Source organism: Microtus oregoni, unplaced genomic scaffold (genome assembly GCF_018167655.1).
Source record: "Microtus oregoni isolate MIOR12 unplaced genomic scaffold, Mior012 000030F_ref0000283, whole genome shotgun sequence".
Classification (NCBI taxonomy): Eukaryota; Metazoa; Chordata; class Mammalia; order Rodentia; family Cricetidae; genus Microtus; species Microtus oregoni.
Window position 1 is genome coordinate 26,013,428 of NW_024543089.1, and position 26,571 is coordinate 26,039,998.

General features: G+C 37.8%; 1 protein-coding gene across 1 annotated transcript in view; it reads right to left on the reverse strand.

The window, feature by feature from the left end:
- Pros1 (protein S) overlaps positions 1–26,571 on the reverse strand; it is a 67,449-nt gene that overhangs the window by 15,764 nt on the left and 25,114 nt on the right. The window contains exons 4-10 of the mRNA XM_041678558.1: positions 18,364–18,450; positions 17,065–17,187; positions 16,841–16,972; positions 14,001–14,126; positions 9,806–9,927; positions 7,530–7,645; positions 3,777–3,966 (exon numbers count right to left, since the gene is read on the reverse strand). Coding sequence (XP_041534492.1) covers positions 3,777–3,966; positions 7,530–7,645; positions 9,806–9,927; positions 14,001–14,126; positions 16,841–16,972; positions 17,065–17,187; positions 18,364–18,450 — 896 coding nt within the window. The remainder of the gene's footprint in view (positions 1–3,776; positions 3,967–7,529; positions 7,646–9,805; positions 9,928–14,000; positions 14,127–16,840; positions 16,973–17,064; positions 17,188–18,363; positions 18,451–26,571) is intronic.

Genomic DNA, 26,571 nt, shown 5'->3' on the forward strand with positions numbered 1-26,571 from the left:
AAGCCCATCCACCCTCTCTTCCACTGGACTACCTAGTTCGGCACAGTGCTTATCTGAACCACAGCAACTCTTATAAGGAAAACATTTAATTGAGGTGGTAGCTGACAATTTCAGAGGGTTAGTCGATTATCATCATGGAAGGGAGAATGTTGGCATGCAGGCAGACATGGTTTTGGCTACATCTTGATCAAAAGGCAACAAGAAGTGGACTGTTTGTCACACTGAGCAAAATTTGAACAGAAGAGACCTCAAAGCCTATCCCCACGGTGACACACTTCCTCCATAAAGGCCACACCTCCTAAGAGCACACCACTTCCTTTGGGGTCTATTTTTTTTTTCAATCCACCACAATGTCATAAAGTAAAATTTCAAAACTAAAGGTAAAGCTCTTTACGTGAAGAAATTTTAAGTACTCTTACTTTGCAACCAATGCATTATACATACAGAATCTATAAAATAGTAAGTTTATAATATTATTTATAAGAAATCAGTAATGTCCAGCATTCTGTGCAACACATGCAAACTGTATTTTTTTTTCAAAATCTGAAATTAGTTCTTAGACATCAAATCATTGTAATTAAGAATTTTTAAAGGAACTTTGGTTTTTAAAAAAATGGTTCAAAGTGGCAGTAAGCATGACTAAAAAGTCTTCCTACATAATCAGAAGACGGTTACTGCAATTGCCTCACATAAGATTGCCACATGCATGATGCAAAGGCTTACTAATCAATAACAGAAAGCAAGCAATAGCAATGTAAACACGGTAATATGTACAATTATCCCCTTTCTCTTTGACCAGTATTGATTCCTTGGGAACAAAGTACAAGTCACTCGAATCCTTTAGTTGTCCTGCATCTCTGATACAAGCAACATATGACTATATCAGTGTGTAAACAACATCTATATTTTCAAGATTTGATTTAGTATTTCTGTGTTTTAAAAACAGTTTGGCCATAATTCAAGACACATGCTTCTAACTCATGTACCTGCATGAGACCCCTTTAAGCAAAACTTTACTTGTATAAGCTGGGCTCACTTGTAATTATGGTTATACCCTGCTTATATCTGTGGATTCATGTTACTAAAGTGGATACCAATTAGAAAACACTAACATAAGTTTGAGTGAAGGCTTACCATAAAAAAAAATGTGCCAAGACTGCATCCACTTTTCCACATCCTGCTACAAGAACCCCAAGCAGTTCTCTGCAATGGGGTAGTACAGTCTACCCCATCCCAGTTCACTGCAATGGGCTCACAGCCCCTGCCCTACTCTCTACTGAGTGGTTTCCAAAAAGCCCTCATATTCTGATCAGAACCATTCTTTAAAATGTAAATTACATTCTGTCACTTCTCAAAACTATCCAAGGACTTCCCACATAGCATAACATCCAACTCTTCCCTGTGGTCCCCAAAGGCCTTTATCCAGACCTCGGTTCTGACTTCATTTTTAAACTATTCTTCTCTCCCGTTCCAATGCATCAACACTCATCTTTGTGCTGTTCATCAAACACACCAAATGTCCTCCTCCATGAGACATGGAACTTGCTGTTTACTTTGCAAAGATTCACCTGATAATCTCACCCACATTTTTCATGACTTGTTCTCTCAAGCCCCTTCTCGGATGTAACCCTATCAGAATCACCTTTTCAGTTTCACACGGTCACCGACCATGTGCACACTCAGTGTTACGCCTTGCCTGGCTTTCCTTTGTCTTCATAGGATCAATGAGCACCTGAAATCATTTATCTGCAGTTTGCCACTCAGTGTTAGAATGTAAGCTTCATGTGACCAATGAGTGCGGCATTCATCATTGGACCCTTGCTTGGAAGAAGAAGGATCAGCAAATGTAGGCTCGGTAGATATTTGTTGGATGAGTTGCAGAACCAGTATTTGGATCATACAAAATAAGTGACAAAAATCACTTCTAAGGTAGGATAATTTCCTTGACTTTTAGCATGGTAACTTCTTATTCACTGCACAGCCTATAGAATTCTTGTGAATTATAAAACAATTCTGATTCATGTGTTTTATATTTAAATTATTATTTTTAAAATATATTTTGAAAATTTAAAATACTTCAAAATTAAGGAAGCCAATGCTATCAAATAGATGTTCAGTTTATTGTGTAATTTAAGTGAGCACTTTTCAGTTAAAGTGACACACGAGCGTGAGGACCCGACACACAGCCATTTACTATGATGTGCATCAATAATCCCAGTGCTGGGAGACAGCGACAGACAGATGCCTTGAATTCACTGGACAGTTAGTCTTGCCAAGGCAGTGAGCTCCAGGTGAGAGACACCATCTCAAATATTTAAGGTGGAAAGCAAGAGGAAGACACTAAACCTCAGACTAAGAACATACACACAGATGTGCTTATATACACACACACACACATACATGTGCACGCACACATTTTATAAATCTTATAAAGGGCAATTTAAATTAAACCATAAACACATCACTGAATACGAGTTTACCAATGAACATAAATACTGAATATAAAACCTGGAAGTGAAAGTTCTTCATGACATCCTACATTCTTACCTCGAAAAGCCCTGCATTCTCAGGTGGAAACTCTTGAAATGGCTGAGGAATGCCGACCAAACCAATGGCTCTCCCACACTTCTCCCCACTATCAACAAAGCTTAATCTTTTCTCCAAGAAAAGTCTCATTTTTGGCTGAACTGATTAAAAACATGACCTCAATTATTAATAGAAACCAAACTTAAAGGAATTGTATGAAAATATTAAAGTACTCTGGTTGCTAAATGCATAAGTGTATGTTCTTTGTTCAGAATTGGCTAGTTATTTATAAAACCTACATTTAAAATTGAATTAACCTTTCGGTGTTGTTATGACATACATTTCTCTAATTGAAAAACTAATTGCTGGGAGGTAGCGGCGCACACCTTTAATCCGAAACTTGGGAGACAAAGGCAGGCAGATCTCTGGCTACAGAAAGAAGCCCTGTCTCGAAAAAATAAAAATAAAAACAACAACAAAAAGCCTCATAACAACTAAGGGTGATTTCCTTTGATCAGAGATGTCTTCATATTAATTTATGCCTGCTAATGATTCCTGACTTAGAGAGGAGATCCAATATTCACCACCACCACCACCCCCCGATGTGGGAGTGTCATATATCAATCTGTTGATTTCATTGATTAAAGAATAAAGAAACTGCTTGGTCCTGATAGGTTAAAACATAGGTGGGAGGAGTAAACAGAACAGAATGCTGGGAGGAAGAGGAAGTGAGCTCAGACTCGACAGGTCTGCTCTCTGGAGCAGAGACGCCATGCTTCCCTCTCTTAGGCAGATGCACGCGATGAAGCTCTGACCCAGGATGGACGTAGGCTAGAATCTTCCCCATAAGACCGGTGCTACACAGATGATTAGAAATGGGCTAAATTAATATGTGAGAATTAGCCTAGAAGAGGCTAGATAGAAATGGGCCAAGCAGTGTTTAAATGAATACAGTTTGTGTGTTGTTATTTCGGGGCATAAGCTAGTGAGGCGGCCGGGGTGCTGGGGACGCAGCCCCGCCACTCATATTACAACACCCCCCCAAAAAAACTGCTACTGAACATGGAAACTTGACAACAGAGTGGCTCAAATAAGCAACTTGAACAATCTTTCAAGTTGCTACTGGGACTAACAGTGCATAGAATGCAGTTCATGTAACATTGGGTGATCCAACATAATTTGGTTTGACAATCAGGTTATAATTTAACAAAAAGTGCATCAAAGAGATAACTTTAAAATCCCAAACATACCGCATTCCATAAACCATCGTTGATAGCAATGCCTCCAGTTGTGATTTGGGTTGAAAATTCATTCTTAAACTGAACTTCAATCTTTCCATCACGAAGTGCGATCAGGAGCCAATCTGAGTGATCGAGAGACTCTGCATACAGTATGATGCCCTCTGAATCATATGTTCGAAAATCAAATTCAGCTGAAAATCTAAACAAAGAGATACTCTTCTTGTGAGGAACTCGGATGTTTCAATGTGTCCACCAACACACACAGACCGTATATTGCCAAACACTATTACACTGAAGGAGAAAACTTTCCCTGAGATTTAAAAAGAAGACTTGAAAAAAGGATTTAAAAGAGCAGCATTAAAAGGTCCTGGATTGTCTCTGGTTCCATGTATGTTTCAAAACCTGGTTATCATAATTTCTTGATTATTCTTGGAGTCTCTTTTTCTCAATGTTTTTCATTTATGGTGGTGTTTTGAAGGCATCTTTTAGATACTAGAATTAATGTATGTATACAGATATTAGGTTCCCTGGGACCTTTTATATACTCTAAATGTTAGAATAAGGAATGTGTGCATGTGTGTGTGCACATGTTTACTGAATCCATGAGTGATTAGTAGACGATGTCACAATGACATACTTGGTTTATCTAGCAAAAGGCATAAGCTCCTTTTGATTTCACAAATGCCAGGAAATGATCACTCACAGCTCTCCACAAGATGGCTTTCAGATGGTTAAATATATAAGTAAACTTTTATGGAGTCTCTAAAAAGAATCAGCATTAATTCAGGACAGGATGCTGATCATCAGGGGCTGACCAAAAATTTTGGAACCAAAGGCATATGCCCTGAGCACTTCACATCAAGTTCATATGGGACATGATTGGAGGGATATTTGCTTTTAGTCCATATAAGAACTAGGCTACTGTCGAGCAGTGTTGACACACACCTTTAATCCCAGCACTTGGGAGACAGCCAAGTGGATCTCTGTGAGTTTGAGGCCATTCTGTTCTACAAAGCAAGTTCCAGGACAGCCAAGAACAGCTAAGGCTACACAGAGAAACCCTGTCTTGAAAAACAAAACAAAACTATGGTACTGTGTCACTTAAGCTCTCCATAGACAAAAATGTCCTGAATTCATCAGAAAGAGGGGGGGGGGGGGGAACACACAGTAGTGCCAAAATGAAGCTAAAGGAGCTGAGTAAGAGCTTAGCCAAAGTGTATTGAAATGTTTCACAGAAAAGAAAGGAAGGAATTAAAGGAGGGGGGAATGAATAGAAAGAAAGTAAGAAAGAAAAAGATAAATGCTTTCCTGATACTGTAATTGCATAAATCATGAAGTAGGATGCATGAGAATTAAGCTTAACAAACATCTTCAAGCTAGTCATTGGGGAAGTACGCACTCTAATAATGCTTATTGTTATCAAGATTCTGGGTATATGTACAATATAGCTAGTACAAGAAGGAAAATCTGATGGGTGTGGGGTATTGACTGAGTGCCTACCCTTAGAATGTGTTAGTGGAAACCAGCATGAAGGTGCCCAAAGCATCAACTAATAAAACTGTTTTTAAAATAAACAGGAAAAAGGAAAAACAGTTGTATAAGTATTTATCATGTAAACTAAGCAAAAGAATCTGAGTTAGAGTCCAGACTTCGGGTTGTTGCTAAGAATACCATATATCTGTCGCATCACTGCAAAACAGTCACAAAGGCAGCATTGTGATGGGCACAGACCTTCCCCAAAGGAAACAAAGAAAAAGAAGTAGGATAAATATTCCCGTATTTTGAATTTCCAAGTAAGTATTTGAGACAGACAAAACGTGGAGCGAACTGTGTTGAAAGGACAACTCTGTAATGGGAATGCACAGACCTGTTCATATCTTGAAAGAAAGAAAGAAAGAAAGAAAGAAAGAAAGAAAGAAAGAAAGAGAGAAAGAGAACCATTTCTCTTGGCACAAGGACTTGAGTCCTTCTTCACAATTGTCTGAGCATTTGGCTGATGTGAAGAAAAAACTATCTTGCCAAAAACTAAATCTGTGTTTGGCCATGATCTTCCAGGAGTTGATCCTATTATGGAGATAATTTCCTTCTCTTTGTAAAATAATACTAAACAGTATTTCAAAGAGTCATGTTCTGCATATGTTCTTTCTGGAATACATCATCACATCCTGACTCATTACATTGGGGACCAATTAATTAGGTTTCAAAAGTACCGTAGAGTTGAAAAGAGACAGAATTTGTCAACATTTGGTAGGCCAAGGGAAGCAGGTGGTTATGGGAAACAGAGGTGAAGAGGTTTGCTTTAAGGAAATTACTTTATAAATATTCATCAAGCTGTGCATTTAATATGGAATGTTTAAAAGATACTACACTTCTGCAAGTGTAAAGTAAATAAATCAATGAGGAAACTAAGGAATACTGGGGAAATTGGTTTGCTAAATCTGATCCAGTGTTAGGTACCAAGTTAGAATGAGTTGACATAAAGAAATAAATAATGTGAAAGTAAATAAAGATACATGGCAACACTTTTCTTCCTCATCCTCACTGTTGTTATAGCAAAGAACAGCTTATGTCTCATCAGATGGAAACAGTATTTGTTCATAGATGTTTATGGCAAAACCAGATATTGAGAGAAATTGGATGTCCATGAAACATACGCACTTTAGTGAATCTTAGAATAACTTTCTGGGCACTTTCATGATAAGACTTCTACACATTCAGTTGAATTGATTAGTGAATGATCTATGTTTAATTAAATTCTAAACATTCATGATGGAGGAAGGTCATTGGCTAATAAAGAAATTGCCTTGGCCCATTTGATAGGCCAGCCTTTAGGTGGGTGGCATAGACAGAACAGAATGCTGGGAGGAAGAGGAAGTGAGCTCAGACTCGATAGCTCTTCTCTCTGGGGCAGACGCGATGAAGCTCCGACCCAGCATGGACGTAGGCTAGAATCTTCCTGGTAAGCACACCTTGTGGTGCTACACAGATTATTAGAAATGGGTTAAGAGGCTGAAACTAATGGGCCAGGCAGTGTTTAAAAGAATACAATTTACAATTTGTGTGTTCTTATTTCAGGGCATAAGCTAGCCAGGCGGCCGGGAGCAGAGTGGCAGGAACGCATCCCACAGCTCCTTCAACATATTCATGCTTATTTAATCGATTTTAAAAGTTAGCCTCTAAACTTAACTTTAAATAATTTTCCCTTCTCTTTATTACATCGAAATTATGATTTACTGCTTCTAGTTGCAGCATGTATGCAAAGAGAAAATTGATCAGTGAGAATCATGAATGAGAAGCACAAACAGAAATATTTTTCCTAAAGTCAGTCTAACTACAGGGGCAAAAGCTGAGGTATTCAAATTGCCAAACTAATTAACCGTTTCTTTAGAATAATAATTGAGACATCTTGCTAATTTTCCTTATTAGTTTTCAATGTAATGACACTCCTTAGATACACTGACAATTTCACTTAGACTTTGGAGTGTGTAAAAAAAGGGTTAAATTTTCGTAAGTAGCTTAGATCTACATTGCCATTTTCCCAGTATGTAACCACTGGGAAATGGAAAATGACAGGGAAAAGAAATCTTGCATTGGGAAAGTCAGCTGTGGTGAATTTTAAAAGGCTCTAGTATAAAAATTACATGTGTGAACTTCACCAAAATGGTAATATACATAAGTTATCAGATTGATAACAAACCTACAGCTGCCTTCTCTTTTCTCCTGTTTAATCTGCAGGAATTCCCACTTACATTGGTTCCTCACCTGGTGATTTCTGGCAAACGAAATTTCAGATACAAGACAACTCCTGCAAACTGCTCAGCCAAGTATAATAATTCATAATTTTTATCAAGGTTCAAGGGAAGGCACACTGGAATGCCCTGGAGGAAAACAAAATGCATGGATTATTGTCTGAAGTTTCTCTTCTCTCTTTAGTTCCCAAAATATCCTCTGAAACAACCTCACATCATAATGTTTTTGCAAACAATAATGAATATCTTCCATTTCCTTGCAAAACCCATTCATAAAGCCTCCAAAAGTATAACAGCATGGCTATAGATTATCTTTATTATTTCTTTCACATACCTCAGTGTTAAGTACAAACTTTTACTTCAAGTTGTCAACAAACTATACAATGTCTTGCATTATATAGTTTGCATATATAGTCTGAAATTATTCATTTAGTTATTAAGATATTGAAAGCAAAAATGTGTTATCTAGATACTCAAGAGAATACTGACATCTCAGCAGGGAATAAACCTAAATTAGCATCTCATTCTCTGAAAAATTTACATAAAAATGATTCAAAGTCATGTGATCTTTTATCGAGTATTTGTTCCTTAAAGCTGAACAGCAACATTAAAATACAAAGTTATCCGGAGATGAGATTTTTTTTGGGTACAGTGAAGGTCATGACCTTGATATGGATTCTGAAGTTATTAAATAGAGCTCTAAAAAACTTCATAAACAATACAAGGTGGATAATAGTATTATTATTATTATAGTAGAATTACTACTGAAATAACAAGGGATTAAACTATAAAAGAAATTCTACTACATGGCCTTTCAATTGAGGAGCCCCAGAATTATTATCTATACCCACTATCTTCCTGATCCTTCTTCATGTGCGTAATGTGACTTTTATTGTTTTAAGCATATACTGATCCATCTTGGTTGTGCACATGTGCATGCACATGTGTGTGTGTGTGTGTATTTGTGTGTGTGTGTGCACATGCAGTTTATACATATAAGTATAGTTGTACACAGTGAAATCATTATTTGGGAATTGTAAAAAGTCTTCTGCATAATTATATATAATTTCACCTTTCCATGTTTTAAAATGCAAGAACAGAAAGAATCACTAGGATGTATGCCTTAAGGGGATAAAAAGAGGGAAGTGGGAGAGACAAATGTTGACTTATTTATTCAATAAAGGAAAAATTAAAACCATCCTATAAATTGATTTCTTGGGTCAACTATGCATTAAGTTTGAGTGTTGACAAGCATGTTTGAGACAAACTGATGAACATAATTGGTCTCTGAATTATGATACATTTAAAGTTACTAAATCTTCTTGTGACAAATTTGTTTCCACTGGGAAGTTTATGAACACTTATAAGCACAAACAGGAAGTGGACAATCTTGTCAGAATGTAATACAGGACTTCAGAAAATGTTGCCACTAAAATTTCTATGTAATATTCTTTTAGTGGTATTAGAGGACATTGGAGATAGATGCCTTCTTCATAATCAACCAAACCCTTGTGAAACCAAAGACTAGAACTGCCAGGCTTTACTTACTGGTCAGAGAAATGAGATCTGAGTTCTCTGTCTGAGACTGGGAGGAAACAGGCCACAGGGAATTGCAGAGGGGTCATTACTTGATAGCTATCTAAACCTGGTTCCAGGATCCCAACACTTCTTAATGGATAACACCCTTGTTGGAGGCTTTCTGATAAAGGGCAAAGGCATAACCATTGCCCTGTCAAGTGAGAATCATCAGGGCAGAAAAATGGCACTCAGAAAATATGTCTGTTCTGGAGATGTTAGAAGAAGAAAAAGAAGAAAGAGGAGGAGGAAGAGGAGGAGGAGGAGGAGGAGGAGGAGGAGGAGGAGGAGGAGGAGGAGGAGGAGGAGAAGGAGAAGGAGAAGAAGAAGAAGAAGAAGAAGAAGAAGAAGAAGAAGAAGAAGAAGAAGAAGACGACTAAATGCATACGGGCATAACAGTATTCTACAGTAAACTCACCTATTTCCACATTGTGTTCTGTTTCAACTTAATTTTTTCAGTGAATATTAACACTTTTCACTGAAGCACCAGGGGGTACATGGGTATTTCATTTAAGAAAAGAGGTAAGATTTTTTGTTTGTTCATTTAGTTTTTGCTTTCTTCTCATTTCTCTGTATATCTCTGGCTGTTCTGGAACTCACTCTGTAGACCAGGCTAGCCTCAGAGATCCTCCTGCCTCTACTTCCCAGGTGCCGGGATTAAAGGCATGTTACACCAGTCCAGCCTGGTATGAAGTTTGAATTTAAAAGGTTTACCTCACAGCTCTTCTGATCTTGGGCAAGTCTGAATCCTTTCTTCCCATCACAGTAACAAGAGTAGCCACCAGGGTAGTTGACACACAGTTGTGCACACATGTTCTCAGAGCATTCATCCACATCTGAGGTGAAAACAGAAGAACCCTTCATAGCTTCTCAATGACCAATCCAATAGGCACAGGAGTCAGAAAATGCTACAACAACATAGCTAAACACTAGACCTAGGAATTTAGGAGTTCTAGTGGCAATTTTTATGTATATGTTCCAACCAATTTTTATAATTTTCAATAATTAATAATAGCATAGTAATTATGCTAATTTCATGATTTCCAACTTAAAGAAGAAAAATATTTAGGGTCCCCACTGTCATTTCTGATTATAAAAAAATTCCATTCAAATCGCCTTCCAATTCTTTGATTTGAAAATAACAGAAAAGGGGAGAAGGGAATAAATTAGAGAGGAAGGAGGACAAAGATGAAGACAAGGAGAAAGAGAGACTGAAAGGGAGGGGACAGCTGGCTTTAACTGACTGAAAGTTCATGGAGTGGATAAATGACAACAGCAAGAAGTTGACCTTTTATACTAGTGCAATAATTAACACTGGTCATATTCTCTTTTCTCTAGTCAAAGATAGTTTATTCTGAAACTGAATAGGAGTGATACTGTCTCAGGAACACAGATTTATGTTACCATGAATTCCAATTTCCAACATGGAAGAAATTCTATAAAACTTTTATATGACAAAGACATTCATAAAACAAGGTACTTGTTAAATACACTGGTAAAAGCATTAAGTCGATAAAGCAAAGTAGAGAGATCTCAGTTACAGCCATCAAATGGTACCTGATAACTCAGCCTTTTTAAAATATTTATTTATTTATGTATATGAGTGTTCTAATTGCATGCATGCCTGTGTGATAAAAGCGTACAACAGACCCCATTATAGATGACTGTGAGACACTGTGTGGTTGCTGGGAATTGAACTTAGTACCTCTAGAAGAGCAACCAGTGCTCTTAATCACTGAGCCATCTCTCCAGGACAAACCTTCTATTGTTTTGTTTTGTTTTGAAGACAGTGTTTCCCTGTTTAGCTCCTGGAACTCACTCTGTAGAACAGGCTAACCTCGAACTCCAGAGATTCACTTGCCTCTCCCTCCCTAGTGCTGATATTAAAGGTGTCCTCCACAACCTGCCTTTTGTTTGTTGAAAACTAGGGCTTTGTTAAGTTCATAAATTCCAAAAAGTCTTTGTTTGTTAGTGACAGGATGCTTAGTCTTACAGTTTGCTGCAGAGGTGGGCAAGAAGTGGCTACTCAGAGGACTAAGATAGCCCGAGATAAATTGTCATTAGGCTCTGGGCCGGCAACAATTAGAACCCTTCATAGTCTGCAGTTTTAACCAATCTATCAGCCTTTGTAGTAATTCAGGTCCACACAATCATCTACCACAGCTATCTAGGCAGCATCGTCTACCCATTCATTTGCTATCTGCTCCTGCTCGGGACCTTCACTATTGTGCTCCACTTTCAGTGTCCTCCCATCAGATCAATGCGTGACCTCATATGCTTATTTCCTCCTCCCTGTCGATTGTGACTCCTTAGTCAACCTTTCCCATGCTCGTGTCTCTTCATCACTGAGATGTTTTCAACAAGATAGCTACCTCTACTTCTGTCAAAGAAGTCCTTCATCTCCCAACACATTAATGTCTTTTGGTTTACATTTTAGAGTCCCTGTATTTTCCTCTCTTACCAATTCATAATGAATATCATAACACATGTTAGTATCTGTGTTGATTTTATCATGTGTCCCCAGTTGAAATTTCTGAGTAAATAGAGTGCCCATTGGACTCATTATCTTTTCCCATATTTATGGAGTATGTCCATAAATAATACTGAATAGTGAATATCTGTCCTGATCATGATGGGTGATATTAAGAAGTTATAGATTTTAAGTTTAATGACATATATTAATGTTATTTTTTCAAACCTTATTGTGCTATTCCATAATTTGAAGCCTTTTAACTGATCTGCACCCAACTTTTCACATTATACTAGCATGCCTAAGCTAAAGATTGTTTCAGGGCTACAGAAAGTCCTTGACATCTCATTGAATACACCCTATTATAAATTCATGAAGTTCTTATTAATACAACCATGTAATATATGCTCTTTTAAATACTTCAGAATGCATTTCCAGAGTTAGCGATACTTCAAATGCATTAAAATTGTATGATATAGGATTAAAATAAGATATATATGGACTCATATATAAAACATTTAAAAATCTGTCCTTTAGCCGATGAAACTGCAATCTAGATGAAGAAAATGGCTAACAATAATGAGAGCAGATAATGATAACACAGGCTGGTCACGCAGTGTTGGAACAAGGACCTTCAATCTTCTCATTGGCCAGAGGTTGGAAGGTTTTGCCATTGCTGGAGGCCACAAATGCCAGTGTGTTTGGGAGCTTTAGTTTCCATCTGTTTTGTTGTTGTTGTTATCTTGCCTCTTCTTTTACACAGCTACCTAGAAGCTACCTCTGAGGATGTGACCAAAACACCAGTCCAGACATCTGGACTAGACAGATATCTAGACAGATACTGGAGGCAGGGGGCTGGACAGACAGTTCACCTCCCATTTCTCAACAGTTTCTGCCATGAGAGGTACACTAAGCCCCCAAATGAGCAGCTCAATTGTACCCCATTTCCGAGGCAGTGGCTACCCCGCAGAAGCTCTGCTCGTTTGCATCCCTTAGAAACTGAGCTGTGAATCTTTCTAAAACGTAACTTCCCTGTGGTCCATGAGATTCAGCCTTGGAGTTAACAAGACAAGAGCCTGACCAATAGAAGTTCTGTGACTATAATAAATAAGGCCCCGACTCCTGTGTTCCTTGAACTTAGGAAGCTTCTGTTTTAATCAAGGACTCTGCTTGTCTCTGTTTCAATGAATCTGAGAATTCATAACTTTCCTAATAATAGCAATGGGGATAATGGAAAGTAGAAATAGGTGATTGTGGGAATAGGGTGACGTCAAACACTTCGACATCATACTATAAATAATTAGAAAAAAAGTTTATTAGAAAATGACCATCCACTTACATAGATTCAAAGACAGAAAGGTTTATTATAATAGCAGGGATTATCTGTAATAAGGAAACCATTAAGAGAAAGCTGCTGTTATTTGCTTAGCAGTTTCTACTTGGGGTGATGACAAAGCTTTGAAAACAGACAACTGGGATGTGAAGGTTGCAGAGCTGTGTCTCTGAGCTGTTGCTTAAAAATGGTTACAAATACAGAGCATGCTCCATTATTGATGTTATTAGTTTTTGGCATGATGCTAATAAAGCTGGAAATTTTGAAATATTTAAAGAAATATATGAGATAATTCATACATGATAATCTGGAATCTAAGACAAAATAGACATAATGCATTTAAGCTTGCCAAGGCATCCAAGCTGACACCATGCATTTTTATGGGGTTTTGGCACCTTAAATTAGTAACCCTCAGCTTTCTAGAGCTCCAGAGACCTTGTTTTCCTTTTATTCTTGACTTTATTTTGTATGCATGTGTGCCTGCATGCATATATGTGCAGCATGTATATGCAGGTGTCAGAGGAGACCAGAAGAGGATCCCAGATCCCCTAGCACTGGAGTGACACGTGGTTGTGAGCCAAATGAGATGGCCTCTGGGAACTGAATCCAGATCCTCTGCAAGAGCTGCAAAGTGCTCCTAACTACGGAGCCATCTCTCCAATACCAAATTCCTATTTTAAAGTCACATACATGTACAGAAAGTTACTGAAATAAATATTTGGAATGAAACCTAAGGTTAATAGGCAGGCTCATGGTTTCAGTCCCATAATTAAAGCATGTGTTATTTTTCTTTGTCTATATAAATTTTTCCTTTCAAATTAAAAAGCTTCAATGTTACCTACAGGCTATTAAAATGTGTTAATTTTGCCATAATAACAAAGGGAGTCTCTAGTTTTTATAAAATTTAATGGGTTAAATGGCATGAATGATACATAAACCCAAAGATCATGGGTCTTACTTGATACTTCTATTCCATAAGGAAGTCAACAATCACCAAATCAACCAAGCTACACCAGAGATTAGCAAAAGAGATGCTTTTTCTAATATTAAGCCAGGGTTCCAACCCACCCTCCCCACCATAAGCAGGGATGCCATCATCATGTTACCTTTACAAGACTTTGATGAGGGATCATATCTGTAGCCCTCAGGACATTCACATTCAAAGTCTCCTGGGATGTTCTTGCACACAGCTGTGCCGCAAACACTCGGCTTCAGAGAGCACTCGTCCAGATCTACAAATAAAATCAATGTGTTAAACACTCGGCTTCAGAGAGCACTCGTCCACACCTACAAATAAAATCAATACGGTAAAATTTTCCCAAAAGTAAAGAAACACTTGGAACAGCAAAATAGTAAATCTATCACCGTGCTTTAGTTCCCTAGAAATGATTTTTATAGGAATTCATGGGAAATTGCACTAACGTTCCTTTTTAAGTATGTATGAAAAAGAAAAGGATTTAGTCATTTTCTTATCTATTGGGGAGAAGTCTAAAAACACGTGAAAGAAGAGGCCAACTATGTTCTTAACATCCTTTAAATGTATTTCTAAATTTTTATTTCTGAAACTGGTTGTAAATGTAGATTCACTTAACTCTTTATTACAATTATTCAACAAGTGCAAACTCATTTGCTTTATATTTTTATTTGGAAGTAGACAAATATCTAGTATTTTTACCCATCTTGCCCACAGTAATCAAGAGTGATTTACATTTAAGGTGGGACTGATTAAAGTCTAAAAGTTTTTCAAACACTGCAATTATTCTAGTGTCTTTTAGTATTAGGTTAATACTGTAGAAATTTCAGATGTATTTGTTGCACTACGTAGTGTAGAGGGAAGCAAAAGATGGGTCGCAAGGAGGTGGTGGGTGGCACTTTCAGGCAAACAGAAACAGTGAGATACAGTTCTGCACAGATGCAATTATTGCTCAGCTTCTTCATGGAGGTGAAGGAGAAAGACAAATGCATTTCCAACGTTGAAAAATGGCAGTTTATCTGGGGAGATGAATAGATGAAGACATTGCTCTGTTTCAAATAACTTGTTCCCAAATAATGGATTTAATCCCTATGGTAAGGGAATGTTTCTTCATCCTAAATGAGTCAATGCCAGTGTTTTAAGGGTAAAATTATACAAGAATTATGCAAATATTACTAGTGAGGAAAAACACAAATACTTGAAATCTATAATATTCCTTACAACTTAATACGAATCCTTAGTTTATTGAAAAAAGTATTAAAAAGCTTTTTAAAAGTCCACACTTTTAGAAGAAAATAAAAACACATTTCTTAAATTACTTGGCTTTAGGCATATTTGTAGGGAAATACATAGATACTTTGAATTTACATACAGCACTTTGGCATGGTGATTCTGTCTCCACTCTAATGCCTGAAGAGGCTTTAGACTTTTATATCTGGTGAGTAACTGCTAACCTGAGTTCATGTATGTCCACACCAGGCCAAGGTCCTACTTTAATAGCTTTCTACATATTTTTCTGTACGTTCTAAGCTCTGCTGTATACCACAGATGAATTATTATGCAAAGAAAGAATGGAAGACACACATTCTGGTCTTCAGAAACATTCTGTTGGTTATTGGGGGCACTGAGAAATGCACCCAGAGCTTCCACATGCTGAGCAAGCACTTCAACACTGAACTATATTTTTAAAATATATATATATATACATATATTTATAATCATACAGGCATGTATTAATTCAATGTGGATATGAAAAAATTCACAAAATTGGGAACAGAATAGATTATTCAAGTATTTAATTGTTAAAGTAGGAATGGGTACTACCTATTTATATATGCTGAATTATAACATCCTATAACTGCTCTTCTAATGATGTGCCTACTCTAATAGCCAAACTCAACATTTGAATAGACAGATAAGGAAGATATACAGGCATAAATTGGATAATAGCTTGGGAGAGACTGTTAATGCATTTCATTTCTGCTTCATTCCACAAGATCTGAATTACATTGTATTGAACTACACAATGCTGACTACTATCAAGCAGACAGAAAATTCCTTAAATTTGAATTCAGACTGGAGATTTTCTAAGATAGAAGCAAAGGCTTACACAAGGAAACTTCACATTTAACCTACTGAATTTTTAACCCCTTAGGAAGAGGCACAAAATCCTTTTTAAAGGGTTTCTGCTTTGTGGCAAGAATTTGCCACAGGCTCAGAAGTCTGACTTTAACCATCCATTCAGCTAGCAGGGATACTTATAGGTTTCTTCTAGCAATTCACGCAGTCCAATGAAGCAGTGTGTGCAAGGAGAATAAGGGAAAACATTAAAAGACAAAGATTCATGGAGAAAGTCAAAGGAAATACAGCAACAAATATATAAAAGGCTAACCTGACAGATTATTTACATCCTTAGGAAACTATACTTAAGACCAGGGTGCAATAGTCAGTGTGTGAAGAGAATGAAAAGCAGAGATTCTTCACCTTTCTCAAAGCCGGCTTCGGAAATGGGGTGCAAAATGAAGGATTTATTTTGGAAACCAGAAAGATATTTCTGAAGAGCAAAGATAAATATAAGAGTGATGGTATTAAGATTTGCAGATTTTCCTGTGTAGCTGTTGTTCATCTTATGGAACAATAGGCTGGTGGCTGATTCTGAAAACAGGACAGATGTTTTGTAACATGCGTAGCACGGAAGCCTGTCTTTCCAATGAAGTGCCCTAATCACCCCTATTCATCACTAAACAAATTCTTGAAATATGCAATTGTACATGTAAACACACAGGAAGAAATTAAAATACACTTGCTTGCTATTGGTAGTTTAAACTAAAATGGAGTCCAAGACATAGTGGCACATTTATAATAAGTACTTTCTGACCAGAGTGTTTTCCAGAAGTTTCTCAAGAAAATTCCTCTACCTGAGCTATGACCTCTAACAGTGAATGTATTTTTATTCTACGTCTGTGTTCTTACCTTTGCAGTCTTTTTTATTAGAAAGAATTGCAAAGCCACTTCTGCAAGAGCAGTGGTAACTTCCGGGAGTGTTTTCGCAAATCTGGCTACAGCCTCCATTTATGTTTAAGGGATCTTTGCATTCATTTACATCTACAATGGGAAAACAAAGTATTTTTAATGAAATACCACCTTCAAATAATCAGTCATGCAGTCAACCCGGAAAAGCCAAAATTCATACATACCAAACTGACACTTGTCTCCCTGCCATCCTGGTTTACAGATGCACGTGAAAGCTGCCTGGCCGTCTTTGCAGCTCAGAAACCCGTCTTCGTTGCATGGCATGGGATCACATTGGTCTGGGATGGCTGAAGGAGATAGACCTCCACTTAATTTTGACCTCAGGCAAGAAAAGAAAATAGCAGAAATGGAAAAGTACAATTGCATCCCTAGAACCAATAAGACTACGATGCATTCTTTCAAACAATACGGCCTTGAGATGTAGTTCAGTTGGTAGAGTGATTGATTATCTAGCCTTCACAAAGCCCTGCATTTGATCCCCAGCACTGCATACACCTGATAGGGTGGCTCGTGTCTGTAATCCAGGGCTCAGAAAATGAAGAAAGGGTGGTCAAGGTCATCTTTGCCTAATAGTCAGTTCAAGGTCAGCCAGTGCCACTTAAGACACTAACTGGAAAAAAAAAAAAAGAAGAGAAGAAAAAGTGAGGCAGGCCTCACTCTGGAGTCCTGGCTGTCTTGGAACTCACTTGAACTCACAGAAACGTCTGGCTCCCACATGCTAGAATTAATGGCAGGCACCACCAAGACTGGCAAATACTTCTCTTGACTTGAGTCTTATAACAATTCCATGAGGAGGACAGACCAAGCAAACTATTCTCTGTGAGACAACAATACAATTTGGCAATTCCAACTTGGATTATGTCGAAGCTTTTAAAAGGGACCTTCCTGCCTTAAATAAGAAGAAGTCCTATTCAAATCTATGAAGTAATGGTTTTCAAACACTGGAGAATGAGTTTCAGGAAAATGTGGTGCCTAAATGAAAGGCAATGAGCACAACAATCATGTGGTGGTCACCGTGGGCCCTGTCTAGACTTCAGAGAATAAAGGCTGGTTTGATACACGCATTTTCATATTTATATCGTTGATGCCCAAATGATAAAAAACAAGCATGGCTCTCTTCTGACAATTAGTAAACTGTAACATTTCATCAGACTGTGCATACACAACTCTAACCAAAATAAAGATGCTGAAGTTACATTTCTGAAAGCATTAACCTGAAGCCTACCATCTCTGACCACCCCTCAACTGAAATGTTAGGGGGAAAATTCATTTTATGCAAAACAGATGCATTTACAACTGAAAAAATATGTTCCTATGTGCAGTTCAAAAAGTACATCACTCTTTGGCATAGCCTCCTTCAAGGGTTCACTTATTTAATTTAAACATGAGTTTACATAGACACAGCGTATTTTACTTCCCAAGTCTTCCATGTTGTTTTATTTTGTTTGTAAATAGTAGTTTACCATTGACGCAGCTCCTGAGATCAGGGTAAGCATTAGTTGACTGCCGCGCAGCACTGAAGGCGCCAGCGCGGAAGGTACCCAGGCAAGCTGTGAGAAAGAAAAGATGCAACAGTGTCACCGCAGCTTAGATCCGAACTACCAGTAGAAACCGTCCTAAAGCCGGGGTATTTCTGTTCTGATGGCATCACAGGAGTTAGTACTCAATGTGCCACCCTAAAATTTCCATCTCCCCCTTTTTTGGGTCAAAGTTCAATAGAACTCAGTTAAGCTGAAGACGCTTATGAAGTCTGCGTAGCGCGGCATTCTTTAACAGGCATTGTTAACAAGATGATCAAAGCAAGATGCACTGTCTTTTTATCGTTGATGCTTCAACAGCATGTTTTCCTCTTCTTTTGAGTAACAGTATTTTATCTAAAATATATAATTGGATTGACAGAAGTAAACAAAACACATATTCACCATATTATGAAAGCGACATTGATAAGATGAGGAGCATATTTATATGTATTTTAAAGATATTTATTTAATATGTGTGTGCATGTACACATGTATGCACACTAAGCCATGGAGAGCAGAGGGCAACTTTTTGGGAGTCAGTACTCTCTTCCTTGTTTTTGAAGATCTCTTGTTATTTCTGTCACTGTACTCACTCCTGAGCATCTAGCCAGTTTCCCCATCTCAGCCTCCCCTCTCCCTGCCTAGTGCTGGGATTGTTGCACATCTGGCTTTTTTTTTTTACATGGGTTCTGGGCATTGCACTGAGGTCATCTTTTGTCTGCCCATCTGTGGACAAAAGAGAGAGATTTTTCCGATTGGAGAACCCCAGTTAGATGACAGGTGACGAGGTGACAATAATCGACAGTCGTCGCCCGGAATGTTCTTCATTTATTCTCTCCTCTTGAGGTAAGGAATTACTGCTATTCAGGCTGAATCAAAAGATTTTTTTCCTCTTCTTGTATTATGGTATTTTTCTGTTGCACATACTCTTACGGCTACTCATCAAAACACTCTGGTGCAATTGAATAAGTTATTTCTCGACCATTTTTTCAACAACATCTGAAACTTAGTTCTTATTAGTATTGATATAATCTGCTACACGCTGATTCATTTTTTCACTATGGAAACAACCGATCTCAAAATTTGTCTCATTTGTATCACGGTTTATTTCAGTTCAGTTTTGTGATATAGGATACTGAACATCTACACCAGTTTGGCTCTCAGGAAAAACTGAGAATAAAGTCTACTTATCAACATTTTCACCTTTTACTTTTATTTAAAAGATTCTGTTTGACATGTTCACCTTGTAGTACTCTGAGATTCAAACTTTTCATGGCATAGTTTGTCTTTAAAAGCCCATTGCAGCCAGTTCTAATTCAGTTTTACTAAAACACAGTTGTTCTAAGTTGTCTTATTTAAATACATTTTTATTAATTTTTTTTAAGAATTTCATATATTTTGAGTATGTTCTCCTCAAATTCACTGTAAGTTCATCCAAGATCCACCCCATCTCTCTGTCTCATCAATGTCAAGTCCTAGTTTTCTGTCTGTAAGCACCCCATGAGATTGGCCTCTTCTATGTTAGCATGTCTATTGATACCTTATTTTTTCAGGTCTATTTATACCTTATTTTTTATAGCTAAGGTATAATGTACAAAATTTCTCTAACTTCCATTGATTCTACCCATAAGTTCCATGCTGTAGGGAGAGTCTCCTTCTCCTAGATGCCATCAACTGCCCATAGCGTCTCAGCTAGTGAGGTTAACAAACCTGTCGGACTCCATGTTAGAATGCTGCCTGACTTGGTGTTGTGCAGGTATCCACAGCTGCTGTGAGTACAAGAGAGCCTCTGTTCTGTCATGTGCAGGCGACACTGCTCTGGTCCAGTACTGCCCTACCTCTGACTCTAACCATCTCTTCATCCCCTCTTTGGGCATGGACCTTGAATCTCAGAGAAGAGATGTGATTTAAAAAAAAAAAATCCTGTTTGTGCCTGGGTCTCCACTGACACTTATTCTCTGCATTTTGAGCAGTTATGTTTCTTCATAACTCACCACTCCGTACATAAAGATACCTCTCAGACAGCTCTAAGTCTGAGAGCTACAGGAAACGATGGGTACAGACATGAATCTTAGGGCAGTTTGATACTATGTCCATTTAGCAAAATAATAGTAGGGACTATCAGTGTGCCAACCATGGCTCCCTAACAGATTCTCAGTACCAGGCTCTCTGACTCTCTGACAGAGACTGTCAGAAGTCACATAGGAATACCAGAGCATGACTGGACAAACTTTCAACTTGGAACCCTCCAGCAGGCAAGGTTCATTTTTTTATCAGGTCCCTTGAGCACCACAGAGACCGCCGCCTTTGTATCTTTTTCCTGTTTGCACTTAGAGCAGCAGCTGTGTGGTTTCTAGCTTCCATCCTGCAGTCCGTTGCCTGCTTCAGTTTACTTTCTACACCTCAGACAGTTCTTTTTCTGAAAGAAGCTTTTGCTTCTTCACATCTGTTGATTCAGCTTTGCCTGCCAGAACTTAGGTCTGCTAGGACTATTGAACATTTGGCTTCTATTTCATATCTGAAAACTAACCCTGTCCCAGAATTCACGCAGGTTTCTATAAGTCGTCCCCAGTGCAATTATTCAAGAGCAATTCCAACTGCTTAGCCTTTCCTTCATGAGGTTTCGACAATGGCTGAGTGAATGGAATCTCTAACATCACTTGGAATGCCCAATACTAGCTCTCTGTCCTACGCACACTAACACATGGATCACGTGAATCTTTCAGCCCCGACTGATGTGAGGTACATCATTCCATAGTGGAGCCTTATTTCACGTGACAGAGCATCTTTTATTGGAAGGCCATTGGAATTTCTTAGTAGCCGTTTCATTTTGACTTACGGCAGGTTCTCCACCCTGCAGTGACAAGAGACCCAGAAGGCACTGGCTTCATTTCACTCCCATTGTGCTGTCTTGATAGAATATATTTGCAGATTGGTTTCAAAGTTTTTGTCACTGTTCAGCTTCTATTTGTTGTGAGCTTTTCTTTTTCCTGAAGACACCAGGTTTTTGTACTATGCAGAAAGCTTTACAATAAAGCACAAATCTGTATTATGCTTTGAACTAGAATGGATGGGTGTAATTGTGCCAAAAACGCTCTGGTCCCTGAGGGAGTCACTGTTGTCACTAGGCAGTCTAGATACCGTCTGGATACTGAAATGTTAGATGGACAGAAATTCTTCCCTGAGATGTTACAAGATGTGCCTTAAATAACTTTTCATTTTTATTCATTTTTTTAATTTTTAAGACTTATTTTTTAATTATGTGTATGTATCTATGTGGGGGAATGTGTGGGGTCATAGGTATCAGATTCACCTAGAACCTAAACTGAACTCAAGTCCTTCACAAGAGCACTATAGTCTCTTAACCACTGAGCCATCTCTCCAGTTCTCTCTCTATTCCCCCAAGTACTACAGTTTGGCTTTGTTGTGATCCTCCTGCCTCAGCCTTTTGAATGCTAAGGGATCCCAGGATACAACACCACCTTAATTTTCTAATTCTGAGAAGATAGAAGATACCAAAAGAACCCATTCATCTGCTGTACTGGCTTGTGGATCCAGAAGATTCCCTTCACTATCGACCTTAAAAAAGAAGAACTGGTTGGATTTTGTTCCCATTCTACATTAGACATTCCTTTACCTGTACTTTCCTTCCTCACTCATTATCATTAGAAGCTTCCCAGTTAGCACATTTCTCTCTCTGAAGAGTTAAAAAATCTAAAAGTCAGTTTGCACTAAACAGAGTCAAGGAAAGTAAGTTTATAAAAGTTCCTTTCTCCAATCTTTAGATTAAGCTAAGAACCTTAATCTAAAATAAACAAAAACCATCTGGGATTAGCAGGGAAATCTACTGTCACACAAATCTGTGTTTTGGATTTGTAGCAAAGAAACTTGCGAATGTACAGACCAGAGCCTGATTGAATCAGCATGTATAATTAAGTCAATAGGAGTTAGTGTTTCTGGTTGCTGCAGGCAACTTCAAGGTCTTCCAGTGTTGCATAGAGACTAACACAATAATATTTGTATAATTCCTTAATATCACAAAATGGGTGACGCCATTCCTTTTGCTCCTGACTACAAGTCTAATAAAAGCAATGGCTTAAATGACTAGCAAACTAAAAAATAACCCATGATGTAGAAGAGATAAAATTCTTAAGGACTTTCATGTTATTAAGAGCTCCAAATTATTGTCAGAAAAGGAATGACATATTATAGTTCTTTGTTCAAATACTCAACAATTAGTTGCCTTGGCACAATAACAAGCCATCCCTCAAATTACTAGCTTAAATAATAACTGTTTGGGATTAAATTTTTGAGTCAACTATCTGGGAAGCAATTGGATCACCTAACTAAAAATCTCTGTGGCATGTGGAATCAGTCGGAGTGTCTGATTAAAGTAAAAAGCCATTTCAAAATGGGTTTTCACTCAGACATGACAGCTCATGATGTCTGGCACCCCACCTCTACCAGCATATAGAGTGATCACACGTCACGGTCTTTTCATGGGAGTGAGTTTCTTTAAGACCATAGTGGTCTTAAAGCTGACCTTATTCCATGGCAGCTAGCATCCAAGGAGAAATTAGGTGTTGCAAGGCCCTTTAAGAGGTATTGTGCCACTGCAACCGTAAACCATGATGAAAGCAATTCCGGAATCCACGCAAGGATGTGTGGATGGGGAAGATAGGATCTACCTGCTGATAATGGCACAGCAGAGTGCATGAGGAGCAGCAGCTACTTCTGTGTCATCTTTGGAAAATGCACTCTATCGAAGACAGATTGAAAGGCTCGTGTGAAGGCTCTCTGTGCTGCAGTTTCCCATTATTCTTGTGAACTGAAAACATTTTCAAAGCCTGAATTTTGCTTTCATCAATTCTTTTGACTGTTTTCTACTTAACCTACTTTGATTCATGCTTCTACTTCTCGTTATTTGTGGCTTACTCTACTGTACTTCTATTTTTTTTAATTATTTATTAAAGATTTCTGTCTCCTCCCCGCCACCGCCTCCCATTTCCCTCTCCCTCCCCGGGTCAAGTTCCCCTCCCTCATCAGCCCAAAGAGCAATCAGGGTTCCCTGCCCTGTGGGAAGTCCAAGGACCACCCACCTCCATCCAGGTCTAGTAAGGTGAGCATCCATACTGCCTAGGCTCCCACAAAGCCAGTACGTGCAGTAGGATCAAAAACCCATTGCCATTGTTCTTGAGTTCTCAGTAGTCCTCATTGTCCGCTATGATCAGAGAGTCCGGTTGTATCCCATGCTTTTACAGACCCGGGCCAGCCTTTGAACACTTTGGACTACTTAAAGCCTTATGACTTGTCTTCTCACCTTAGCTCTTAGTTACTACACATCTTATCTCTCACCAGATGACACCAGACTTCAGAACACTTCTTTATTGCTTTAAAATTTTATTACTATTAGTGTCCAGAGTCCTAATGTTTCTCTAGAGATGATGTGAAAAAATGAAGGAAGAAGTTTGGATTTATTCATCAGTTTGAAAAGACCTGCAGACTAAAGTGTGCTTTTTATCTATCTATCTATCTATCTATCTATCTATCTATCTATCTATCTTGTGTGTATGTCTCTCTCTCTCTTTGTGTGTGTGTTTATGTGTGTTTAGAAATTAAACTTAAGGTCTTATGTGTGGAAGATGCATCTCCAACCCTGAAATAATGATTTCTAATATTATATTTTGGATCAAAGTTTATCATTCTCCAGAAAACCTTTTCTCCATGAACAAAGTCCTATTTATCCTATTTCCTCAGGAAGAAGAAAAGTTATAATGATATTCTGGGAGCATAACTCAGTGGTAGAGTACTACCCAAAAATAGTTCATAAGCTTGATTTTATAAGTTTACATATAAACACATTTGTATAATAAAGCTACACTTTAATAAATTCTTTGAAAACATTATCTTCTTTTATTTCTTGAAGCAAACTAAATACATCAATTATTTCCATCTATGCAATAAATGTCAGTGAACCCAGAGTATTTCTGTTCCAAATTGGATGTTGTAAGGGCAGCAGATAGCACAGGTAACTGTATCAAGTGCTTTATATGGCCCCGGAATTTTAAGTCTTGACTGTCCAAAAAGCATCTGTGGTCTAATTGCTGAATAACCATCTCTTCTTATAGAAAGAGCCCAGTATAAGTTGTGGATGGATAAACTACTACTGTTTTTATTGTGAACAGAATTATACAGTGTCATTTTTCTAACTAAGACTACTGCCCCTAGGCACATCCAATGACTAAACATAGAACTTTGGTGAGGGATTTTCATTTTCTCCTTCAACAATGGACCTCACCACTTATACATACAAGAACAAATATAAAATTTCAGTCAAAAGCATTTTTGTTCCATCTGATGTTTTAAATAACACCTTACATTAGAAGAAAGATGGGCAATAAATCTATTATCAATCTCTTTAGCAATCCAAGAGCTCTGAAGATAGAAAATATGGTGATATTCTCCATATAAAAAATTAAAACCCTTCAAGTAGTTTATTTAAAAAACACATAAAACAAACAACAACAAGCACAAAAAGCAAAAATGGAAACATAAAATCCAATGAATTACATTGCCAGCTAACAGTTACTCTGAAACTGGAGCCTACATCTCAGATTTCCAGGTTTTGTTTTGTATTTTAGTCTTCTATCATGCTGCCAAGGAATTCAGGGCAAAAGAAGAGAAAGTTGGGTAGATCCAGAAAAGAAAAAAAAATTAGAAGAGACAAAAGGAGTAAAGCTGTGATTTGAGAAACCTCTCCCAAACACATAGTTCTATATTAAAACATTATTGATCTTTATTCAAATAGGCTGTGTTCAAAGAATGCATCTTTTAGACTGTTATTCCTGCGAGAACACTACTTCATTACATGGCCTTAAGAAATAAGGGTAATATAACCTTACATTTTTAGTAGTTAAGAAGTTTCTCTTTTTAGAATAAAATATTTACAACCTCATCTAAATAAGAGAGGCTGGAATAGGCCTGATGACGTATCCTTTCTCAATAACTCCAGTAATGTAAATCCTTGGCTTTTTGTTCCAGAGAGTGGTGACTCATTATGAATACAAAAATAGATCCTTTCATGGATGAATGCTTCTACCCATTCTCTACTCTGGAAAATGCAATATCAAAGAGTTTTTATAAAACCTTGTTGCAATTCCCATCAAATATCACCACCTCCCAATTACTGCTCATGGTGCACACTTGAAAGAAAATGTTCAACACTGGTGTTAAGAGCTAGAGAAGGAAAGAAAGGACTTGGCCTTACCACCCTGAATGAATCCCATCTCATCTCATCATGGAAGTTAAGAGGGGTCCAGCCTGCTTAAAACGTAAAAGGAAGGAAGAGAAAGGGCAAACAGAAATTGCACATCAGCAGAGAAAAAAATGAAGAGAAAGAAAAAGAAATACATTTTAATAAGTGCTTTGGAAACAGGCTGAAAATCCATCTATAGGTGACAAAAGGACTCATAGAAGTTGGGGAACTAAGATCTTCCTATGTTCTATGGGAGATACCATAGAACTGATTGCTGTCTTACAACTGGTAACAAGATGGACTACAGAGTAGTACAATAGAGTCAAGTTACCCAAGCTCAGCAAGTGCTTTAAAGATGGGATCCTGACCAGCAAGTACACTAAGAACTGTGGAAGAAAATCAGGCACCTGTTTCTATAACATGATCTTGTACAAAGTGGCCTTTGACTTTCAAGCTACTAATTATCCAAAAGGGTAAGTATAAATCCATAGCTTCATTTCACCACAAGATTCCCAAAGGTCGGAAGCATATATATATAAGCTCTCTTTTTTTCTTCTTTTTTTGAGACAGGCTTTCTCTATACCTTTTGGAGCCTGTACATATAAACTCTCTAGCTACACTAAAATTCAGGAGAAATGAGTTTAATGACTTAACCATTTATAAGACTATATTAACAACAATATCAGAGTTCATTCTATATTCTTCCAAAGATTTGCTTTTTCATTTCTAGTTGGCTAGAGCTAAGAACAGAGTGAAAATAAGCATAAATTAGGAGTATTCTGCAAGAAAAGGAAAATGAGTCTCTGTTGCAAACATAGATGATTACATGAGAGACAGATGCACAAAATAGACCCCACTGTGACAGTTTGGAAATAATATTAACATAAAACACTTAA